We start from the raw sequence: 18,577 nt of genomic DNA on the forward strand, positions 1-18,577 counted from the left end.
TCAGAGCCGGGCGGCTGGAGGGTGGTGGCTGCTGACTGAGGGCCCAGGTCTTCAGGTAGCAGCACAGACATAAGGGTGGCAATACCATACCAGGCCATCCTTACTTCTGCGCTGCTGCTGGCGGTGTCTTTGCCTTCAGATCTGGGCTCCCGGCCAGCAGCTGCCACTCTCCAGCTGCCCAGCACTGAAGGCAGCCACCACCAGCAGCAGCAGTACAGAAGTTAGGGTAGCAGTACCTCAAACCCCCTACAATAACCTTGTGACCCTCCCACGATTCCTTTTTTGTTCAGGACCCCTACAATTACACCACCATGAAATTTCAGATTTAAATAGCTGAAATCATGACATTTACTATTTTTAAAAGTCCTTTGGCTTTGAAATTGACCAAAATGGACCTGAATTTGGTAGGGCCTTAGTAATGATGAAGAATCCTTATCTGACTGATGTTCAGAGAATCTATACACAAAGAGTTGGTCTAAATAAAGATCCTAGTTGACCACTGTCCATGTTAGCCACCCGCATGGTTAGCAGGCTCAGCAGTAAGGCTAAGGATTGAGATTGTTTGTGTCAATTACATTACCTTCTTTTTGGGTAATATGTCTGTATCTATGTACAGCAACTGAGATTTAATGGTAAGTATCCACGTATAGTGTCTTCTATGTTCAAATCAGTGTACAAACACAATCTTGCTCACACTCAAATCACTGGACGTTTTGAATGACTTCAGTGAAAGCTGGAGTGGGTGGATCCTTACTTAAAACTTTTCATCTTCAAACCTCTTTACAAACCTTAGCTAATTAATCATCACTGCCTCATGTGATATAGAGAAGTATTGTCGTTCCTCGTTCAGCAAAGCACTTCAGCATGTTCAAAATCTGAAGTCAAAGGGACTGCTCACATGTTTAACTTTAAGCATGTGCTTAAGTGCTTTGTTAAACAGAGATACGTTTGCTCAGTTGCTTACAGGTAAGCATATGATTAAGTGAGATTCTGAATTGGGGCCATTATCCCCATTTTGCAGATAATAAAACCGGGGAGCATAGTTTAAATGACTTCACCAAGACCACAAGAGGGAGTCATTGGCAAATGTATATATAGAACTCAGGAATTTCTGGCTCCCAGACTTCTGTCTAAACTGTGACTAGGCCATACCTCTGTAAAATTCAGTATAGCTAATGTAAAGTATTGATTTCAATAGCCTGGTTGGTCCAATGTATAATTTATGCATTGTAAAAGTAGTGGGTGACTTATTTTTTTCCACATCTGATCTGTCCCTTAACAGATGGCTTTGCCATTTCACCGGGGACTATATCAAATTCAAAATGTAACATACTTGTCTATATACTTTCATAGGCCTGATGCTATCCCCATTGAAGTCTGTAGTAAAACTCCCATTTGCTGCAATGGGAGCAGGATCAGCCTGTGTGTGTCTTATGAATAAAATTTATTAAAGCATCAGTCAGTCCCCTTTGTTGTGCGATGTGGAGGTGTCATGTACGAAGTTCACATCTGTGGCAACTCACTTTGTAACCCTCTCAGTTGCTTTGTAAATCTCAGTTGCTGTACATAGATACAGACATATTACCCAAAAAGAAGGTAATGTAATTCGAGCTCCTGGTACCAAGAACACACAGAAGCATTGAGTTATTTCATTATATTAACAATTCTAACCACTGCAGGATCAGGTTCCTTCATCAGAGGCCCTTAAATCATTGCATATTCTGACTTCATTCCTTTTCATAGTGCAAATGGAATTCTTGTTCTCTTTATGAATCTACCAAATAATTCACAATTGGTGAGAGAAGACTGGAAAATAAATGTCATCGAGCTGGTAACTTAACTGCAGAATGCTCAGTGATGCCCTGCATTTAATCATGATTCTCTAGTAGCATAGCAGGGCGGGTGGGTGAATGCACTATATCTTCTATTACACTGCAAACATCCCATCTGCGAGGGAGGATGTTTCTCTTAAACAAAAACGCCACCAGGTATGAAACAGTGACGATAGTCCCCAAAGTGAGAAGCATGGTGAAGGTTTTAAAAGGGAACAGCTGAATGTAGACCCCATCCACAAGGGAGCAGCCTGGGTAGTGGATTACAGGGGGGATTTTCAGGGAAGGCTCCCCTGCCAGCAGCCTTAACAGGAACCCGAAGAGGAATCCAGCAGCTGAGCCATATGTGTTGGTGTTGGGAATGAAGAGGACGCAGAAGAGCTGGGGAAAGAGAAGAGCGTACACCAGCTCGCCACTCAGGAACCACAGATCATAAACAGAGTTAGAAAGGAAAGCCAGGCCTGCAGCAGCTGTCCCAAAAACCACCATGGAGACCCTCATTATACAGACAACTTCTTTCTCCGTAGCCTGTAAAATAAGGGAGAATTGTTGTAGAAATCATCATTGGCTTGTTTTTTAATCTCACCCTGAATCCAATCTCAAGTTTACAGTGATCATATAAATAATATCCAGATCCAAATTTTACAAATAACTTCTGATGGGCCAAACCAAAATTCTAGATCCAAATACCTCTACACGTAGGTGTGTTCAAAATCTGGATCCAGAACTAAATTCTTCAGCTGAAGTCTCTCTGTAAGCATTACTAACCTGGGCTGGATCTGAATTAGAAAAACTCTACATTCAGACCTCGGGGCCATGTTCATTTTGAAAGACATCTTTGGAATTAGAGTAGCTAATAATAATAGAAAAGTACATAGTAAAATAAATAGTAAGAACTTACTATCAAATACTGGAGCTGAGCAACATAGAGTATGTCTACACAGCAAAGGAAAACCTGTGGTTGGCCCGTGCCTGCTGACTCAAGCTCCCGGGGCTCAGGCTGTGGGGCTGTTTCATTGTTGTGTAGACTTCCAGGCTTGGCCTGGAGCCTGAGCTCTGGGATCCTCCTACCTCACAGGGTCCTAGAACCCAGGCTCCAACCCAAGCCTGAAAGTCTACACAGCAATAGAACAGCCCAGCAGCCCGGGCCCCGCAAGCCAAAGTTGGCTGGTGTGGGCCAGCTGCGGGTGTCTAATTTCAGTGAAGACGTACCCATAATCAAAACATTTGCCATTTTGAGTTTACAGAACTTCTGCAAACTTCTGGTGTTTTTGCAAAACCCAGTTTGACTTTGGCAGCATGGGCTAGCCAGCTGACCACAGGAATGGGAATCAGTAGCTCCTGGACTCTGTTACCACCTCTGACTTATATACCTTTACGGACTTGATGCTATCCCCATTGAAGTCTATAGTAAAACTCCCATTTGCTGCAATGGGAGCAGGATCAGACTCTCTGTGTTGTATCAATAACATACAGTCTGTTAAAGCATTAATCAGTCCCTGTTGTTGTGAGATATAGAGGTGTGATCTATGAATTTCATCTTTGTTACAACATAATTTGTGACCTCTAACCACAGTTACATTTATGTTTCACAACACTTCTACTTAAATGTTCTTACCCCAATTTTAAAAGATGGGCGAACAAGGTTCCCAGAGAGCATAGCACAGATTTTTAATGGTTTTTAGGCATTGCCAGTACTTAATTTGTGCCAGATCTCTAGGCTTGGCAGTTCATAGCCCCAGCACCTCTGGACTTGCTGCATCAGTTATGAATGTAAAATAATTGCTTGAGACCCGTCACCTAATTGCTTGAACCCTGGCACCTCTTTCTTTACAAATTACACTGGGCATTGCTGTGCTCAGTGTTGAAGCACCTAACCAAATCTCATTTTCCAACAGGATTTCGGCAATTAGGAGCCAAAATACCAGTGGTGAGCTGGAGCAGATTCCCACAGGTTCCCAGAAAGAAAAGCTAAAAGAAAACTAGTGGAAAAGGAGAAGTGTTAGGGGGGGGGGTGGGTGGGCAACTCGGTCCGGTCTGGGCTGGACCATCCTGCTCTCCCAGTCCCCAGAGCTGGGAGGCTGCCCGCCCTCCCCCCCCCCCCCCCCCCCCCCAGCAGCAGCAGGGGCAGCAGCATCAGCAGCAGCTCAGAGCAGGAGCTGGAGTTGAGCAGCTGCTTTGCTGAGCTGCCGGCAAGAAGGGGGGGGGGGGGGGCTCTCAGGCCAGGGGGGGGGGGGGGGGGGCAATTTTCCCCCTGCAGGGGCCCCCCCCCCCCCCCGTATCTCCCCCCCCCCCCCCCTCCCCCACTCCCCACCCTTAAATCAGAACTTTTTATAGGGAACCGGTTGTTAAGATTTTGGCAGCTCATCACTGCAAAATACCATTGACAGCCAATGGGATTTAGACACTTAAGGGCCTAAATCACTTTTGAAAATTAGTTTAGGCTCCTAAATCAGTTGGGCCTTACAATGCTGAGTACAGCAATTGACTAAATACCTTTAAGAATCTGGGCCTAAATGACTTGGACAAGGTCACATATCCCAGTCATGACAGACAAGTATTCAAGTCTGGGGTCTCCGGGTTTCCAGCAGAGAGCAGTGCTGTACTGGGGAGAGCAAATGTCATATGAAAATTCCAGTCTCCCTACATTTGACAAACAGTTGAAATTTTGGGAATCTGAAATCAGACACGTGAAATGATGGCAAACATTTTGAAAAGATTTTCAGCAGTTTCTCCCAGCTGCAAATACTAGTGATGAATCTGTCACCTGTTTCCTAAGAATTTTTCTGTAGATATTGTGTGCAAACATAGAGCTGGCAGAAAGAAGGGCTGAATCTGCAGAAGACATGACGGCAGCAGCGATAGCTCCCAAGCCGCCAATGGAAATGTAGGTTGGACAGAGATAATGCAGCACTAATGGCAGTATCATGGCTGACTCTCCTCTCTCCACTGGTGTTGGAAGACCATAGCTCGTCTGGTTCCAGTCTTGAACACAGAACAATAAAAGGAGGTGAAGAATTAAATATTTAATTCATGCTTTTGTTGCCTTCAGAGCTGTATTTCTACAAAGAGCCATCCTTGCGCAGATAAAAACTGTGTTCTAGTACTTAGATTAGGTTGTTTCCTGACTCCAGCTGGTGATCAATGTATGTGTATCAGTGATCATGTATCAGTATATGAGGCGAGATTAATAAGACTAGGACTTTTCAGCGTGGAAAAGAGATGGCTAAGGGGGGATATGATTGAGGTAGAGAAAGTAAGTAAGGAAGTGTTGGTTACTGCTTCTCATAACAGAAGAATTAGGGGTCACCAAATGAAATTAATAGGCAGCAGGTTTAAAACAAAAGGAAGTATTTCTTCACAAAACGCCCAGTCAACCTGTGGAACTCCTTGCCAGAGAATGTTGTGATGGCCAAGACCATAACAGGGTTCAAAAAAGAACTAGATAAATTAGATAAACTATTAGCCAGGATGGGAAGGGATGGTGTCCCTAGCCTCCGTTTGCCAGAAGCTGGGAATGAGCGACAGAGGATGGATCACTTGAGGGTGCCAGCCCTGGCAGAGCCACTGTCCTGTCAGCGCGCAGCGCGCGCCAGATCCGTGCCCCTGCCCAGCAGCCCCCTGCGCGCACGGGCCTCCGGGGCAGACGCGCGCTGCTGGGGGCAGATTCGGAGCAGCAGCGCAGCAGCCCCCCTCTCCCTCCTGCAGCCCCGGCTGCCTGGGAATCAGACCCAGGGCGCTGCCGGCGCCGCCCGAGAGAGAGAGCACAGCCCCCCCAGCCGGCCGCCGCCTGGGAGGGGATCCAGCCGCCATGCATGTGGGCAGGGGGGCCGCACAACAAGCCGAGAGGCTTTTGCACCCGGCGCGGAGGAGTCTCTCTCCAGTTCAGGCTGCTGCCCCTCCAGCCAGCACAGGACCAGTCAATAAAACAAAACACAAAGTGTGTTGCGGGCAAACTGGGACCCAGTTCGGGCCTGGCCTATGGCTGCCTTGTTGTGGGCTGCAGGGGCATGCAGGGCGGCGGCTCTAGGATTTCCGCCCCAAGCATGGTGTGGCACACCACAGGGCGCTCTGGCGGTCGCTGCATGCCTGCGGGAGGTCCACCGGAGCTGCCTGCCGCCCTCCTGCAGGACGCCGCCCAAGCGTGCGCTTGGCGTGCTGGGGTCTGGAGCTGGCCCTGCTAGCATGTGGCTGGCTGCGGGCTGGAGCTAGGCACCATCTGCCCCCCTCCACCCCAAGCTCAGGAGATCAGATGCTGACTTTGGGAGTTCCTCCTATTCCATGTATGGAAAGTGGCTCCCCATAGGGCTCGCCGAGACTCATCCAACACCCTCCCGCTGTGACTTTCCCCAGCTCCCTTTTCTTCTTGCTCCTAGCAGAGAAGCAAAGGAGAAATCTCCCAGCCTCTGCTGCTTCCCACAACTCACCCCCCTCCAACAGTCCCACGCCCGCCACCTCCTCCCCTCCCCTCCTCCGCACTCGGGAATAAATCCGGGAAGGACCGAGCCAGGCACGCCAAAGCAAGCGGAGAGCTGTTCCCAAAGTAGCCCTGATGGCGGCGGATCAGATGGAGTCGGAGCTGCCGCTGAGTAGCGGCGTGTCACAGTATCTCCCTGGATCCCCCGCTCCACCCACAGATCTCAATCGGTCTCCTCCCCACTGGGCTGGGCAGGGGGCACAGATCCCGGCTTGCCCGATGACGGGGCGAGTGGCTGGGCAGCCCGAGCTGCCAGGGAGCTGCCCCCTCCTGCCCCTGGACCCAGCCCGCTGCGCACCTCTCCCGCCTCAGCCCCGCGCTGCCTTCCCTGGGTGGGGAGAGGCAGAGCCCGGTTCCGAGCGGGGCAGCCGGTTACTGCACTGCCTGGGGACCCCGCGGCTCGGGCACCTGGGGGTCAGTGTCCCTCCTCTCGGCTCTGCCTGCATGGGGCTGGAAAAGCAGCTGTCAGCGCCTGCCCCTCTCAGCCCTTACACCCCCACATCCCTCTCGCAGCCTCGTCACTTCTACCTCCCCCCATCGCTCCTTCCCCACACCCCTTCCCCTTGTAGCCTCCCTTCACCCGCACCTCTCCCCTTGTATCCTCCCCTAGCCGTCTCCTCCCGCACCTTCCCCTTCTCCTGCACCTCTTCTCTCGCAAGCCTCCTGATACCCCGTCTCCTCCTCCACCTTCCTCCGCGAGTACATCACACCCCGCTTCTCTGCCAGTGTGGAGCCCCCGCCCCCCACCCGCTCCTCTGCCTGAACTCTCTTTACTAGATCCCCATCCCTTTCTGGGTACAAGGTTTGAGGGTTAGTCCCTAGGCTTTCCATGTGCATTTGGAGCACTAAAGATGGGGTGGGGGGGCAAGATTTATAGGAAAGTGAAATAAAAATAGGAGAAACAGTTTGATCCCCACTGCAAGTGTAAATGGGGATTGCTGTGGTGAACAAGGAGGTCACTTGGGCGGGGGAGCCCAGTGCTGGGTCAGCAGGGGGTGCAGGTGGGGGGGGTGAAGAGAGAGCCCAGTGCTGGGGCAGCGGGGGGAGAGAGGGCAGTGGTGAGGGTAGCGGGAGCCCAGGGTGGAAAGAAGCCAAAATGTTTTTTTGCTTGGGGTGGCAAAAAACCTAGAGCCGGCCCTGGCTTTAGCTCATAAATATCAAATTCTTTTCTGACTCTTACTAAGCTATCATAGAATCATAGAATCTCAGGGTTGGAAGGGACCTCAGGAGGTCATCTAGTCCAACCCCCTGCTCAAAGCAGGATCAAACCCAACTAAATCATCCCAGCCAGGGCTTTGTCAAGCCTGACCTTAAAAACCTCTAAGGAAGGAGATTCCACCACCTCCCTAGGTAACCCATTCCACTGCTTCACCACCCGACTAGTGAAAAAGTTTTTCCTAATGTCCAACCTAAACCTCCCCCTCTGCAACTTGAGACCATTACTCCTTGTTCTGTCATTACTCCTTGTTCTCCTATTTACCTCCACAAGAACTTGATCCTGCTCCAACTAGGGTGGGTGTGATTTTTTTTTGGAGGGGAAAGGAGAGGGACTTGTTCCTTTTTGTTTTATCACTGAACCTTTAAATTCCTTTGAGCGTTTTCTCCCCTGAACGTGATCAATGATACCGACACAACTCAGTGAAGATCGTGAGTATAAAGCAGTGAGGGAAATAGGGTGACCAGATGGCCCAACTTTATGGGGACAGTCCCGATTTTTGGGTCTTTTTCTTATATAGGCTCCCATTACCCCCAGCCCCTGATTTTTCACACTTGCTGTCTGGTCACCCTAGAGGGAAAATAAGTTTTATTGGTCTTTTTTTTTCTTTTTGCGCTCAAGTGTATGTATTGCACTGTGCACAGAATATAAATGTGGCAGCACCCTTCTTTACCTAACATAAAACATAAGGAAGACATTGATACTCTAATGGAGATCCCACAACTGAGATTTAAATATATCTTAGGTACTTGAACACCTGAATCAGAAGCTGGAAAGATCCAGCATTCTGATTCGGGCCCCTAAATAAGTGGCCTGAGTATCAAATATGCTAAACGTCCAGCAGCTCCCACTGATGTCAGTAAGAGCTACTAGATGCTCAGCATTGAAACCATGCTGCTTTGTTAGGTGCCTAAATTAGGACAGTGGAGTCCTATCTTTAGGCCTCATTTTAATAATCTTGGCCACTGATTTTAAATCTTGAGCAAAAAAGTACATTTCTTAAAGCCACATGATTTAGTTTTACCTGTGGATGCTGCTACGGCCCCTATGAGCACGGAGGGGATGGCCATTAAAAAGCTCCCCAATCCAGAGAGATAGGAAATGAGCCTTGCTTGTCTTGGTGAGGAGGCTGAGAGAACTCGTTGGAAATAAGTTTGCCACGGGACACTACCAAGAACCTGAAACGTTCAAATGTTAATGCAGTGAGACAACAGTCCTTGCCTATTAGTATTATTTTATTTATTGGTAGGGCTAGTAGCACCTTCTGTTATCAAGGTTACCTGACACGTATCATTATAAGAGCTTAGTTTCAAGTTGCTTATACCTTTAACAAACTTTAACTGTTTGGGGTGAAATTTTTGCCTCCAGCTGATTTGTTTTTTTAAGTTTAGCCAGAATGGTCTAGCTGTTTCCTGAGAATGTGGCCACTGAAAAATGTCTTTTTTGTGACTCTTTCTTAGCGCCTTGATGCTTGGGAGCAGAGAGCTGAAGTTTGGCAGGGCGGTGACCTTTGTTTCAGGGATGAGTCTTTTGCCAACTCTGTGGACTGGCTTTGGAATGGATGATGAAACTATTCACCTGGTCCAATTTCCCACCCCACCAGCCCATCCAAGAAAGATTTCTTACCAGATATAAGAAGTCATCCAGCCACCTTCCAAGATATTCTGTTTGTACTTGCCCAATCCAAGGGGCTTGGTAGGATTCCTGAACAGCAGTGTAATAAATGTTTTCTGTTGCAGAGTTGAGCAGGGCAAATGGGACACAGATCCACTGGGATTAAAATGGAAACATTGAATCTCTTCACTAGCTTCCTCTCACTTCTATATCCTATTCAAGCTTCTTGGCCTTGCCTTTACTCTAATTTCCTCCTCTCCCACTCCTGCCTCTTACAAACATCCCAAGCCTGCTACCTAACTGTCCCTTTTGTCTCCTCCTCCTGCTCATCCTCATTTCATGCCACCCTTTATTCCTGTTCCTGTATCTCATTCTCTCTTTTTCCTAAGTATTTCCATCAAGCTCATTCAAATTCCTTCTTGTTCTACAAGGCCTTTCAGTGCCAGCTAGACTGATGTCTTGATTTTATAGGCACAGTCCCGATATTTGGGGCTTTGTCTTATATAAGTGCCTATTATCCCTCACCGCTTGTCCTGATTTTCACACGTGCTATCTGGTCACCCTAGTGCCAGCCCAGTGTAATTCACTAATGCATTAAGGTTAAAACTTCACTCCATGTATCATGTCCTGTATGTCAAGAATGTGGTATGTCAATGTTCAGTTATCAACAGGAAAAGTAGAGTCCATCAGAAAGGGCCACCATGTATGAATTATTATCACTGTTGTAATGTTGGATAAACTCAGACACAGAGAGATTAAGCACATTCTCAGCTGTGCACCAAGCACAAAGGAGGTGCAAAGAATCATTTGTTTGCCCCCATTCTTGGGCCCAATCCTACATCTGCCTGGTCACATAGAAGTATAGGACTGGAAGGGACCTCAAGAGTCTTCTAGTCCATCCCCTGCACTTAAGGCAGGACTAAGTATTATCTAGACCAGTGTTTCCCAAACTTGGGATGCCACTTGGGTAGTGTAAGCCCCTGGTGGGCCAGGCCGGTGTGTTTACCTGCTGCGTCCGCAGGTCCGTCCGATCGCGCCTCCCACTGGCCGCAATTCGCCGGTCCAGGCTAATGGGGGCTGCTGGAAGCAGCGCTGCCCGAGGGATGTACTGACCATCGCTTCCAGCAGCTCCCATTAGCCTGGAGCAGCGAACCAGGCCAGTGGGAACCACGATTGGCCGGACCTGCAGACGGGGCAGGTAAACAAACCGGCCCAGTCTGCCAGGGGCTTTCTCTACACAAGCGGCATCGCAAGTTTGGGAAACACTGATCTAGACCATCCCTGACAGGTGTTTGTCTAACCTACTCTTTAAAACTTCCAATGATGAAGATTTCACAACCTCCCTAGGCAATTTATTCCAGTGCTTAACCACCCTGACAGGAAGTTTTTCCTAAAGTCCAACCTAAACCTCCCTTGCTGCAATTTAAGCCCATTGCTTCTAGTTCTATCCTCAGAGGTTAAAAAGAATAAATTTCCTCCTCATCCTTGTAACAACCTTTTATGTACTTGAAAACTGTTACCATGTCCCCTTCTCAGTCTTCTCTTCTCTAGACTAAACAAATCCAATTTTTTCAATCTTCCCCCAGAGGTCATGTTTTCTAGACCTTTAATCATTTTTGTTGCTCTTTTCTGGAGTCTCTCCAATTTGTTCATATCTTTCCTGAAATGTGGCACCCAGAACTGGACCCAATACTCCAGTGAGGCCTAATCAATGCAGAGTAGACTGGAAGAATTACGTCTCGTGCCTTGCATTGTGTAGTTAAAAGCATGGTTGCTTTATTTAAATTAATTGGTGTTTTTGGATAGCTGTCTTCTTGGGTTTTGTTTATTTCCAGCCAAGATAATTATGGGCTAGATTCTGCAATCTTTACTCAAATGGAATAGCATTTACTCATGTGAATAGACAGTAGACTACACCCATGAGTAAGTGCTACTCAACCCAAGTAAAAGTTGAAAAACTGGCTTTAAAGGTAATAATTGGAGATATACCAATCTCTACTGGAAAGAGGAACCTTGAAAGGTGAATCCAGCCCCCCCTGCCTTCACTCAGGACCAATTTTTGCCCCAGATCCCTAAGCGGCCCCCTCAAGGATTGAACTCACAACCCTGGGTTTAGCAGGCCAATGCTCAAACCACTGAGCTATCCCTGGGGCCTTTTTGTTTTTACACCTAAAGTAGAGCTTTTGGGTCTGAGACCAGTGTCACTGGCCCTACTTTGGACTGAGACTGGTGAAAATGCGAGAGGAATTTTCTCTCTCATCTTTAGTTATGCAATATTGAGAAAATTGATAACACAGAAATGCCTTGAACTTACCAGGCTGAGCATAATAAAAATCAGCTGTATCACATCTGTGTATGCAACTGAGTACAGCCCTCCCAGTAAAGTGTAGAGTATAACAGTGCATGCCGATATGATGATGGCCAAATAGCCTTCGATATCCAAAATGACCTTCATTGTTGCTCCTGCAGACAAAGACAGTTTTGAACAATCATAACAGGTTTTATATGTGCACGTTTCTTATTATACAAATAAGTGGTTAAATGATACCAATGGCAATGTAGTCTAGTGGTTAGTGCACCTGGCTAGAAGCCAACGATTCCGGAGTTTTATTTCTTGTGCTGCCACCAATTTATTTTGTGACCTTGGCCAAGTCACTTTTGCTCTCTGCACTTCAGTCCCTATTTATATTATCAAGATGATAATAAATAAATACACAGCATTACCTAATACTATGGACATGTGAATTTTATATTTCCATCAGTTTTACTTTAAACATGTGCAAGAAACATTAGGAAAGGGAATAAACAATATATTTTCATGAATGAGCGAAGAACACATAATCCGCAAAAGGTGGTGGAAAGCAGAGCTATCCAGGGCTGTCTTTCCCTCATTCTCTGTGTTTTGCTACATCGTCTTTCTATCAAATACAACAGCAGAGCAAATATATTTACCTAATGAAGCAAGAATAGCTGCAAACCAGAATATATCTCCTATTAATGGTGGAATAAAGAGAAGGCTTCCAATCATGTTCCCGTATGTTTCTTGGAGAGGATCCATCATTGTCACATAATTTTTGGATCTCATTGGATTTACAAAGAAGAGGCCACCTATCAAAAATGATAATATTGTCACTGAATTTTATACAATCTCCTAAGCAATTGTCAGAACTGTCCTCTTGTTCTAAATGACATCTGTATTAAAGCCAGCATTAGTCAATGTTCACTGGTCACATTGCAATAACTTGCTAATGTTCCCCATTAAAATGTCCGTCAGCTGATCACCTCCACAATTCATTAAATATCCACATTTACCAAGCTTTTTAAAGTGAATTTCTCATCAATAACCATCTCCTTCAGGCAATGCAAGGTCCTAAAGAGTTTTCACTGTAAAGGGTCTTACATTATCTGAAAAAAAATGCGCTTTGGCATGGGTGGTGGGTGACCCTCTGGCTCAGGGAGGCTAGCCCCTGCCCGATGCCCTGCTGGATCCCAGAGCCCCACCCTCCCCATGGCCGCCAGCCCCTCCCCCAGCCCCTGAGCGCCCCCAAGCACAGGCCGGACAGTCCCAGCTCTGGCATTCTTCCCCCGCAGCACCAGGCGGTGCGGCCTAAGTGCCCGGGGGCCCCTCAGTGCTGGGTGGCCCCAACCATCCCAAGTCCCGGCCACGGCCATCCTAACCCTAGCTCCAGCCCCAGCCCCAGCATGCTTCCCTGAAGACGAGTGACCAGCTGGGCTAGGGTGAAGGGGGAAGGACGAGGGCGAGCAGGACGGGGATTTCCGGGCGGAGTGTGGGCTGGGCCACGCCAGGCTGTTTGGGGAGGCACAGCCTTCCCCTGCTTATGCTACCCGCTTTGGTCAATAGAAGGCAATAGGTTTGTCCTTGATTTTGTGAATGCTAGATGCCATGCAACGTACTGAGATAAATGCTGCCCTCAGTTACATACAGTGAAACCTGCAGCTCCCCTATGCCTCGTCCAAAATTAAATTATCTTGTTTTTAATGTCAGCGTCTCATGAACTGAGCCCAGTCCTACACTCCTTCCTCATATCAACAATCCTAACTCAAACAAGAAGTCCCATTAAAATTGATGAATGTATGTAGTGCCAAATCCTGATGCCTACAGGACTGCTTATCTGGGGATTACTGACATGAGGAAGGGGTGCTGGATTGGACTTGCAGTCTCTGAATGGGGCTTCTTGTGTTGGTAAGGATTACTCACATGAGAAAGGGTTGCCGTGCCCATAGGCTACTACTTTAGGGCCTGATTGAAATGGAAATCAATGGGCATCTTTCCATTGACATCAATGGGCTTTGGCTCATGCTCATAGTTCTCTTCACAGGACAGATATTTCCCAGTGTAAGAGCAGCTCTTCCTTGTCTCTACTTGTAGCATTCTGCTAAATTCCTACTATACACTTCCAGGGAAAACTGCCCCCAAATGGCACTGTTGCACACCCATTACTCCAGCTTTATGTGATGGGCTGGTGTATGGCTGTATCTAATTGTGACCTGCCCTTGACATTGTAACTGCCATTTTGAAGAATGTGATTTGCATTTGGAGTGTGTAGTTGTGCCTGCCTAGAGATGCCAAGGACAGACCAAGGCAGCTTATTGTAATGCAGGGCGCCTCCCTGAAGCAGCTAACACAAGAGTCATCAATGGTGCTTGTCAGAACAATGGATTTGCTGAAACCAGTGGCCAGGCTAAAGGAAACTGGTTCTCCCAGTTTGTCTCCCAGGGGAGTAGGACTTCAACCACCTGACTGAGATGATGAAGCTGGTCAGTAGATAGCATGACAAAGGGGACTGAAACCTTATTTAAAGGCAAGATCTGCTCTTGGTTCTCAGTCTCTTGCTGGACAACAGACACTGCAGAAGGTAAAGGGTCCATGGGGCCTAACTGCTGGACACACAGACTAGGCCTAGGGACTCACAAGAAGGGATGAGCAGAGACACAGGGAAAAGAGCATTCAGGCGCCTGTTGTTTTCCTAGAGATCTGTAACTCTTGTATATTTTGTCAGCAACGGTTACTGTGATTTTAAAAACTCCAGAGCAAAGCCTGTGTTCCTTACTTTACCTGCCATGTGTCACCAAAGAGTTAAATTACAATCCAGAGCACCCACAGAGGGGACCAGACAAGAGGTCTGCACCCAGTAGTGGGCCTTAGGGTATGTCTACCCAGCAGTGTAAGCCTAGGCTTGAGCCTGGGCTCAAATCTAACTCCCCTTGCGTCCACACGCCAATTGTGCTAACCTAGGGCTCGGACCTAGGATCCCAGGATCCTGCAGGGCTGGAGGGTCGGAGCCCATGTTAAGGTGGCACTGGGACCTGAGGTTCGAACCCTATTGCTTTCCTATGTGCACGGGGTCCCAGCTTGACTTGGGTCCTGGAAGTCCTCCCGATGTATCCCAGAGTTCCTTGAGGCAACTTCCTTAGTCTTCTCTATGCTGACGATCTGTGATGCCATCTGTTGCACTCTATTGCAAATGGAAGCTGCACCTCCCTTTGCAAATGGCAGCAGGTCGAATCAGCGGGTAACCCATTGTCTACTGAACATGCAACCCTATGGAAGGCGGGGGCCCTTGAGAGCAGATCAAGCAACTGCCTTGCAGGGAGAGGGGAGAGCAGAGCTCCCAGCTCAGCATGGCCTGGGGGCAGATGACCCCCATTACCCTGACCGCTTCCCCCTCCCTGCAGGGCTGCTGTGTGGTCTCCACTCTGATCTCTGGCCCCCTGGGGGCTGCATGTGCAGAGTGCCAAGGCAGTGTGTGCTGTCAGTGCAGTGAGTGAGATCCAGCCCCAAAACTTCCCCACAGCCTCCCAGGGTTCTCTTATCCCTGCCTCCCAGGGTGCGTCGGGGCAGGGATAAGGGATCCTGGGAGGTGCTGGAGCACACGGTACCCCAAGCCCTGGGGATGCACTTCACTGCTCTGCTGCCAGCTGGGCTGAAGTGTTTTTCCTCTGAAACCTGCTTTTTATGTCAAACTTCGAAACAAACGGACAAAAGTAAGTAAAAAAACAGCCAAACAAAAACACCTTCACTGAACATCCCATTTTAGAAATTAAGAATTGCAAAGTTTCACTTTCATAGTTTGACAGCCCGAGAGCCTGATGTGCTAATTCTCCTCAGAATAGCTGCACATGGGCATTTTCCTGCCAAAGTGACTCAGCCTAGAGGTGGACAGCCTCGTTGTCTGGTTAGATCGTAGCTCAGTATAAAGCTTTTTCAAACGCCAGTCATTCTATTGAGACAGCCACCAAAGGAGCTAATTATCCAGCTTATGTACTCATGTGATCCTTATGGGCACTGAGTCCCATCAATAACACGGTCACAGTTAGGAAACAGCATGGGCAGTAGAGTTTTCTCACAATGCAACACATTCCTAGGCCTAGAGCGTCGACACTGGCATGTGTGTGTGTGTGTGTGTGTGTGTGTGTGAAACCCACACGCCTCCTGGGTGTGGTGTTCTGTCCTATCTAGTGACACCGAGACCACTTAGATTAACGAATCTGCTCTACAGCCTTAGCTAAGGGCCATAAGGGCCAACCAGGGTCTGTCAATGTTACAAGTGTGCGCACCAGGGGTCAGAAAATCCTTAACCTAGGGTTAAAATGCATTATAAAAGCTCAAGCCCAAGGCTGAGTCAGGTCAACTTGAGTCCCATTAATCTTAGGCTTACATTGCTGTGTACACATACCCTGAGAGGCCCAGAGTTAGAGGCAGTGACTGGATGCTGACCAGATCCAGCTGGCTTGGAAGCACATGGGCTCCAAAATAGGTACAATTACAGCTGACTGGTGACTGTCCACTAAGGGACTTGGCTAGGTCTTCTGTAACAAACATGCATTGAGATTAAAGGTGTTAGGAGACTGTATTTTGGTGGGGAAATCATGGTGATACTTTTTAGTTCCACCAACATTTCAAAGAAAGAAATACATTCTGCTGAGGCCTGATTTTCCTACTACCAAAAGGATATTGGAGAAAAACAGTATTCACGGAATATCACATGCAAGCAAAACACACAAGTAAGATTATTTTGCTGTAGATTGTCTCATGCAGGTGAATCTCTGCACTTGCACAGAACCCCACTGAGTTCTGCATTTTAGGCCCTGATCCTACAATTATTAATCCCTTGAATTTTCATCCTGAATTTATAGTATGTATGCAGAATAGTCCAATAAAGGCCTATGATATCACTTTTTGGATGTCCACTGATACTTCATTCAGAATAATTTAAAAAGCTCTGAGTATTTGACAGTTACCTGAGTGTAGAATATGTAATATGTCAAATGTATATTGTAGGTGCTGGGACATGTGAAAAGATGCCTGCTTGTCTGGCAGAGAGGTAGAACAGCCAGGTGAAAAGCTGAGCCAGCATGTCAATCAGATGAACAACTGGTCAGCGATTCAATCAGGGGAACATCTTGGTCAACAACCTCATCGGGTAAACAACTGAGTTAGCAAACTAATCTTAGTGTTAGGCAGAAACGTGTTTATATCTATAATGACTGATTTTGTAACAATGTATTTAAGGTGAGCACCTGAATGTGGGTTTGCGCTTGCATTTAGCCCTGTGCTGTGCCCTGTTCCGGTGCACTGATCACACACTGAATCAGCAAATAAACTACATACTTCTTCAGCTCAAGAGTCTCTCTGTGAACCTGTGTGTTCTGGGTAGCAGGAAAAAGACCCAGTCAACACTGGGAGAGGCCAGAATTTTTAGAACCATAACACTGGATTAAAAAAAAAAAAAGATTTATAACATGATTTTTTTTTTTTACCAATAACAAGGGACAAAGCAAATCCTATTGGTGCCTGGACCCACACTAGTCCTCTTGTGGGAAGATAGACAGTTTCAGCTGTACCATTGATATATGCTCCTCCGACCCATGTTGCTGAAAAAAAAAGGGGTGGGGGGAAATAGTGATGAGACATATATTGACATACTACTCTCATAAAACATGTTGAAAAATACAGGGCCAGACTGTGAACCCTCTATTCACACTGGTGAGTGTTTATGCACACTCACATTTACTCCAATGGCACTGTTTCTGGAATAAGGTACTACACAATGTGGATAGGATAATCAGAATCTGACCCTAAAGGCTAGTTTACACTACACAGGTTCTGTGGCTACAGCTGTACTGGTATAGTTATACTGGCAAAAGCCCCCACAGGGGACGCAGTGTAGACTGACAGGACTTTTTCTGCCGCGGTAGTAACATCACCTTCCTGGATGACATTAGCTATGGCACTCTGGTGTCAGCATAGCTGAATCTATTCTGGGGGTTTTGACAGCATAGCTGTGTTGGCTGGGGGATGAGGGTTTTTTACACCCCTGTCTGACATAGTTATGCTGACAAAACATTGCAGTGTAAACCTGGCCTGAGTAAAATTCTGGAGAGGCAATATTCAAAAGTGAATAGCCACATTTGCATGGAAAACTTATTAATGTTCAGAATATTTCTAGGCAATTTGATTTATTTTTATTTCTATTTTTGTTAATGCTAGACACTGGCTGGAGCAGATAGCAAGAGCAAATAGCGTTAATTTATTGTTCCTTAATGATTTATAGAACATAATTCCCATGTATCATGGTGCTTTACAATAGTAAATGTGTGCTTAAGAAAAGAAATCCCTTAAAACAACAGTCAAGCACATATTGCATTCAAAAAAGCGAGTCTTCAGCTTAGACTTAAACCAAGCAAATCTGTTGGCCAGACAAATGTCACTTGGGACTGCATTCCCCTAATGACAGGTAAGAGGGACAAATCTCTGACATTGGGAAAACACAGAAGAAATGGAGTGTCAGAAGCATAGTATGAAAATGCCTTAAAGAACTATATATACACATCCTTCTTTATAGGCAGATCCTGATAGACTTACTCATGATGAGTGGCACTGTATCCTACATAACAAGTAAGGTATTCAACATGAGTGAAGGTAGCAGAATCTGGCCCTAAATTAGAACAACATTCTATCCTCTTGAGTAGTATCATATTTCTCAGGGAGACCCACTAATTTAAGTGGGACTACTCAAGGCATTAGGGACTGCTCAGTGTGAGTAGGGCTGGCACAATCTGGCCCATAATGCTAATAAAACTTTAATTCCATATCCCAGACTTAAAAGAGCAAATTTATGTTGCGAATGAGAAAAACTCAACCTGAATGTTTTAATAAGATAAAAGAATTTCCCTTAAGAGCACTTACCAGTTGCAGTGAATAATCCAATGAAAAAATTCATGTTCCTGCCTCCCACTATGATCATCTCACTTGGTTTCCCTTTCTTCTGGTCCTTTTTGCTTTTCCAAGAAGCCCAAATTCCAATGGCAAAAGTTATTGCATAAAACACAATCAAAGCTACCAAGCCAGGTATATTCAGAGCCATTTTCTGCAGCTTATTCTGGACCACAGAGATAAATATGGATTCAGTAGTG

The 18,577-nt window shown here is 46.7% G+C and overlaps 1 protein-coding gene across 2 annotated transcripts; it reads right to left on the bottom strand.

The window, feature by feature from the left end:
- On the bottom strand, positions 1–18,577 carry LOC120395216 (high-affinity choline transporter 1-like). 2 transcript variants are annotated; one of them, XM_039519405.1, is made up of 8 exons: positions 18,351–18,577; positions 16,922–17,035; positions 12,092–12,247; positions 11,454–11,602; positions 9,152–9,295; positions 8,550–8,703; positions 4,600–4,817; positions 1–2,360 (listed from the first exon to the last, which is right to left on the bottom strand). In XM_039519405.1, the coding sequence occupies exons 1-8, from the start codon at positions 18,526–18,528 to the stop codon at positions 1,869–1,871; spliced, it is 1,605 nt and encodes a 534-aa protein (XP_039375339.1). In that variant the 5' UTR covers positions 18,529–18,577; the 3' UTR covers positions 1–1,868. The 2 variants fall into 2 exon arrangements, with proteins under 2 accessions (XP_039375339.1, XP_039375340.1); XM_039519406.1 differs by lacking the exon at positions 16,922–17,035.

The sequence above is a fragment of the Mauremys reevesii genome, linkage group 1 (genome assembly GCF_016161935.1).
Source record: "Mauremys reevesii isolate NIE-2019 linkage group 1, ASM1616193v1, whole genome shotgun sequence".
Lineage (NCBI taxonomy): Eukaryota > Metazoa > Chordata > Testudines > Geoemydidae > Mauremys > Mauremys reevesii.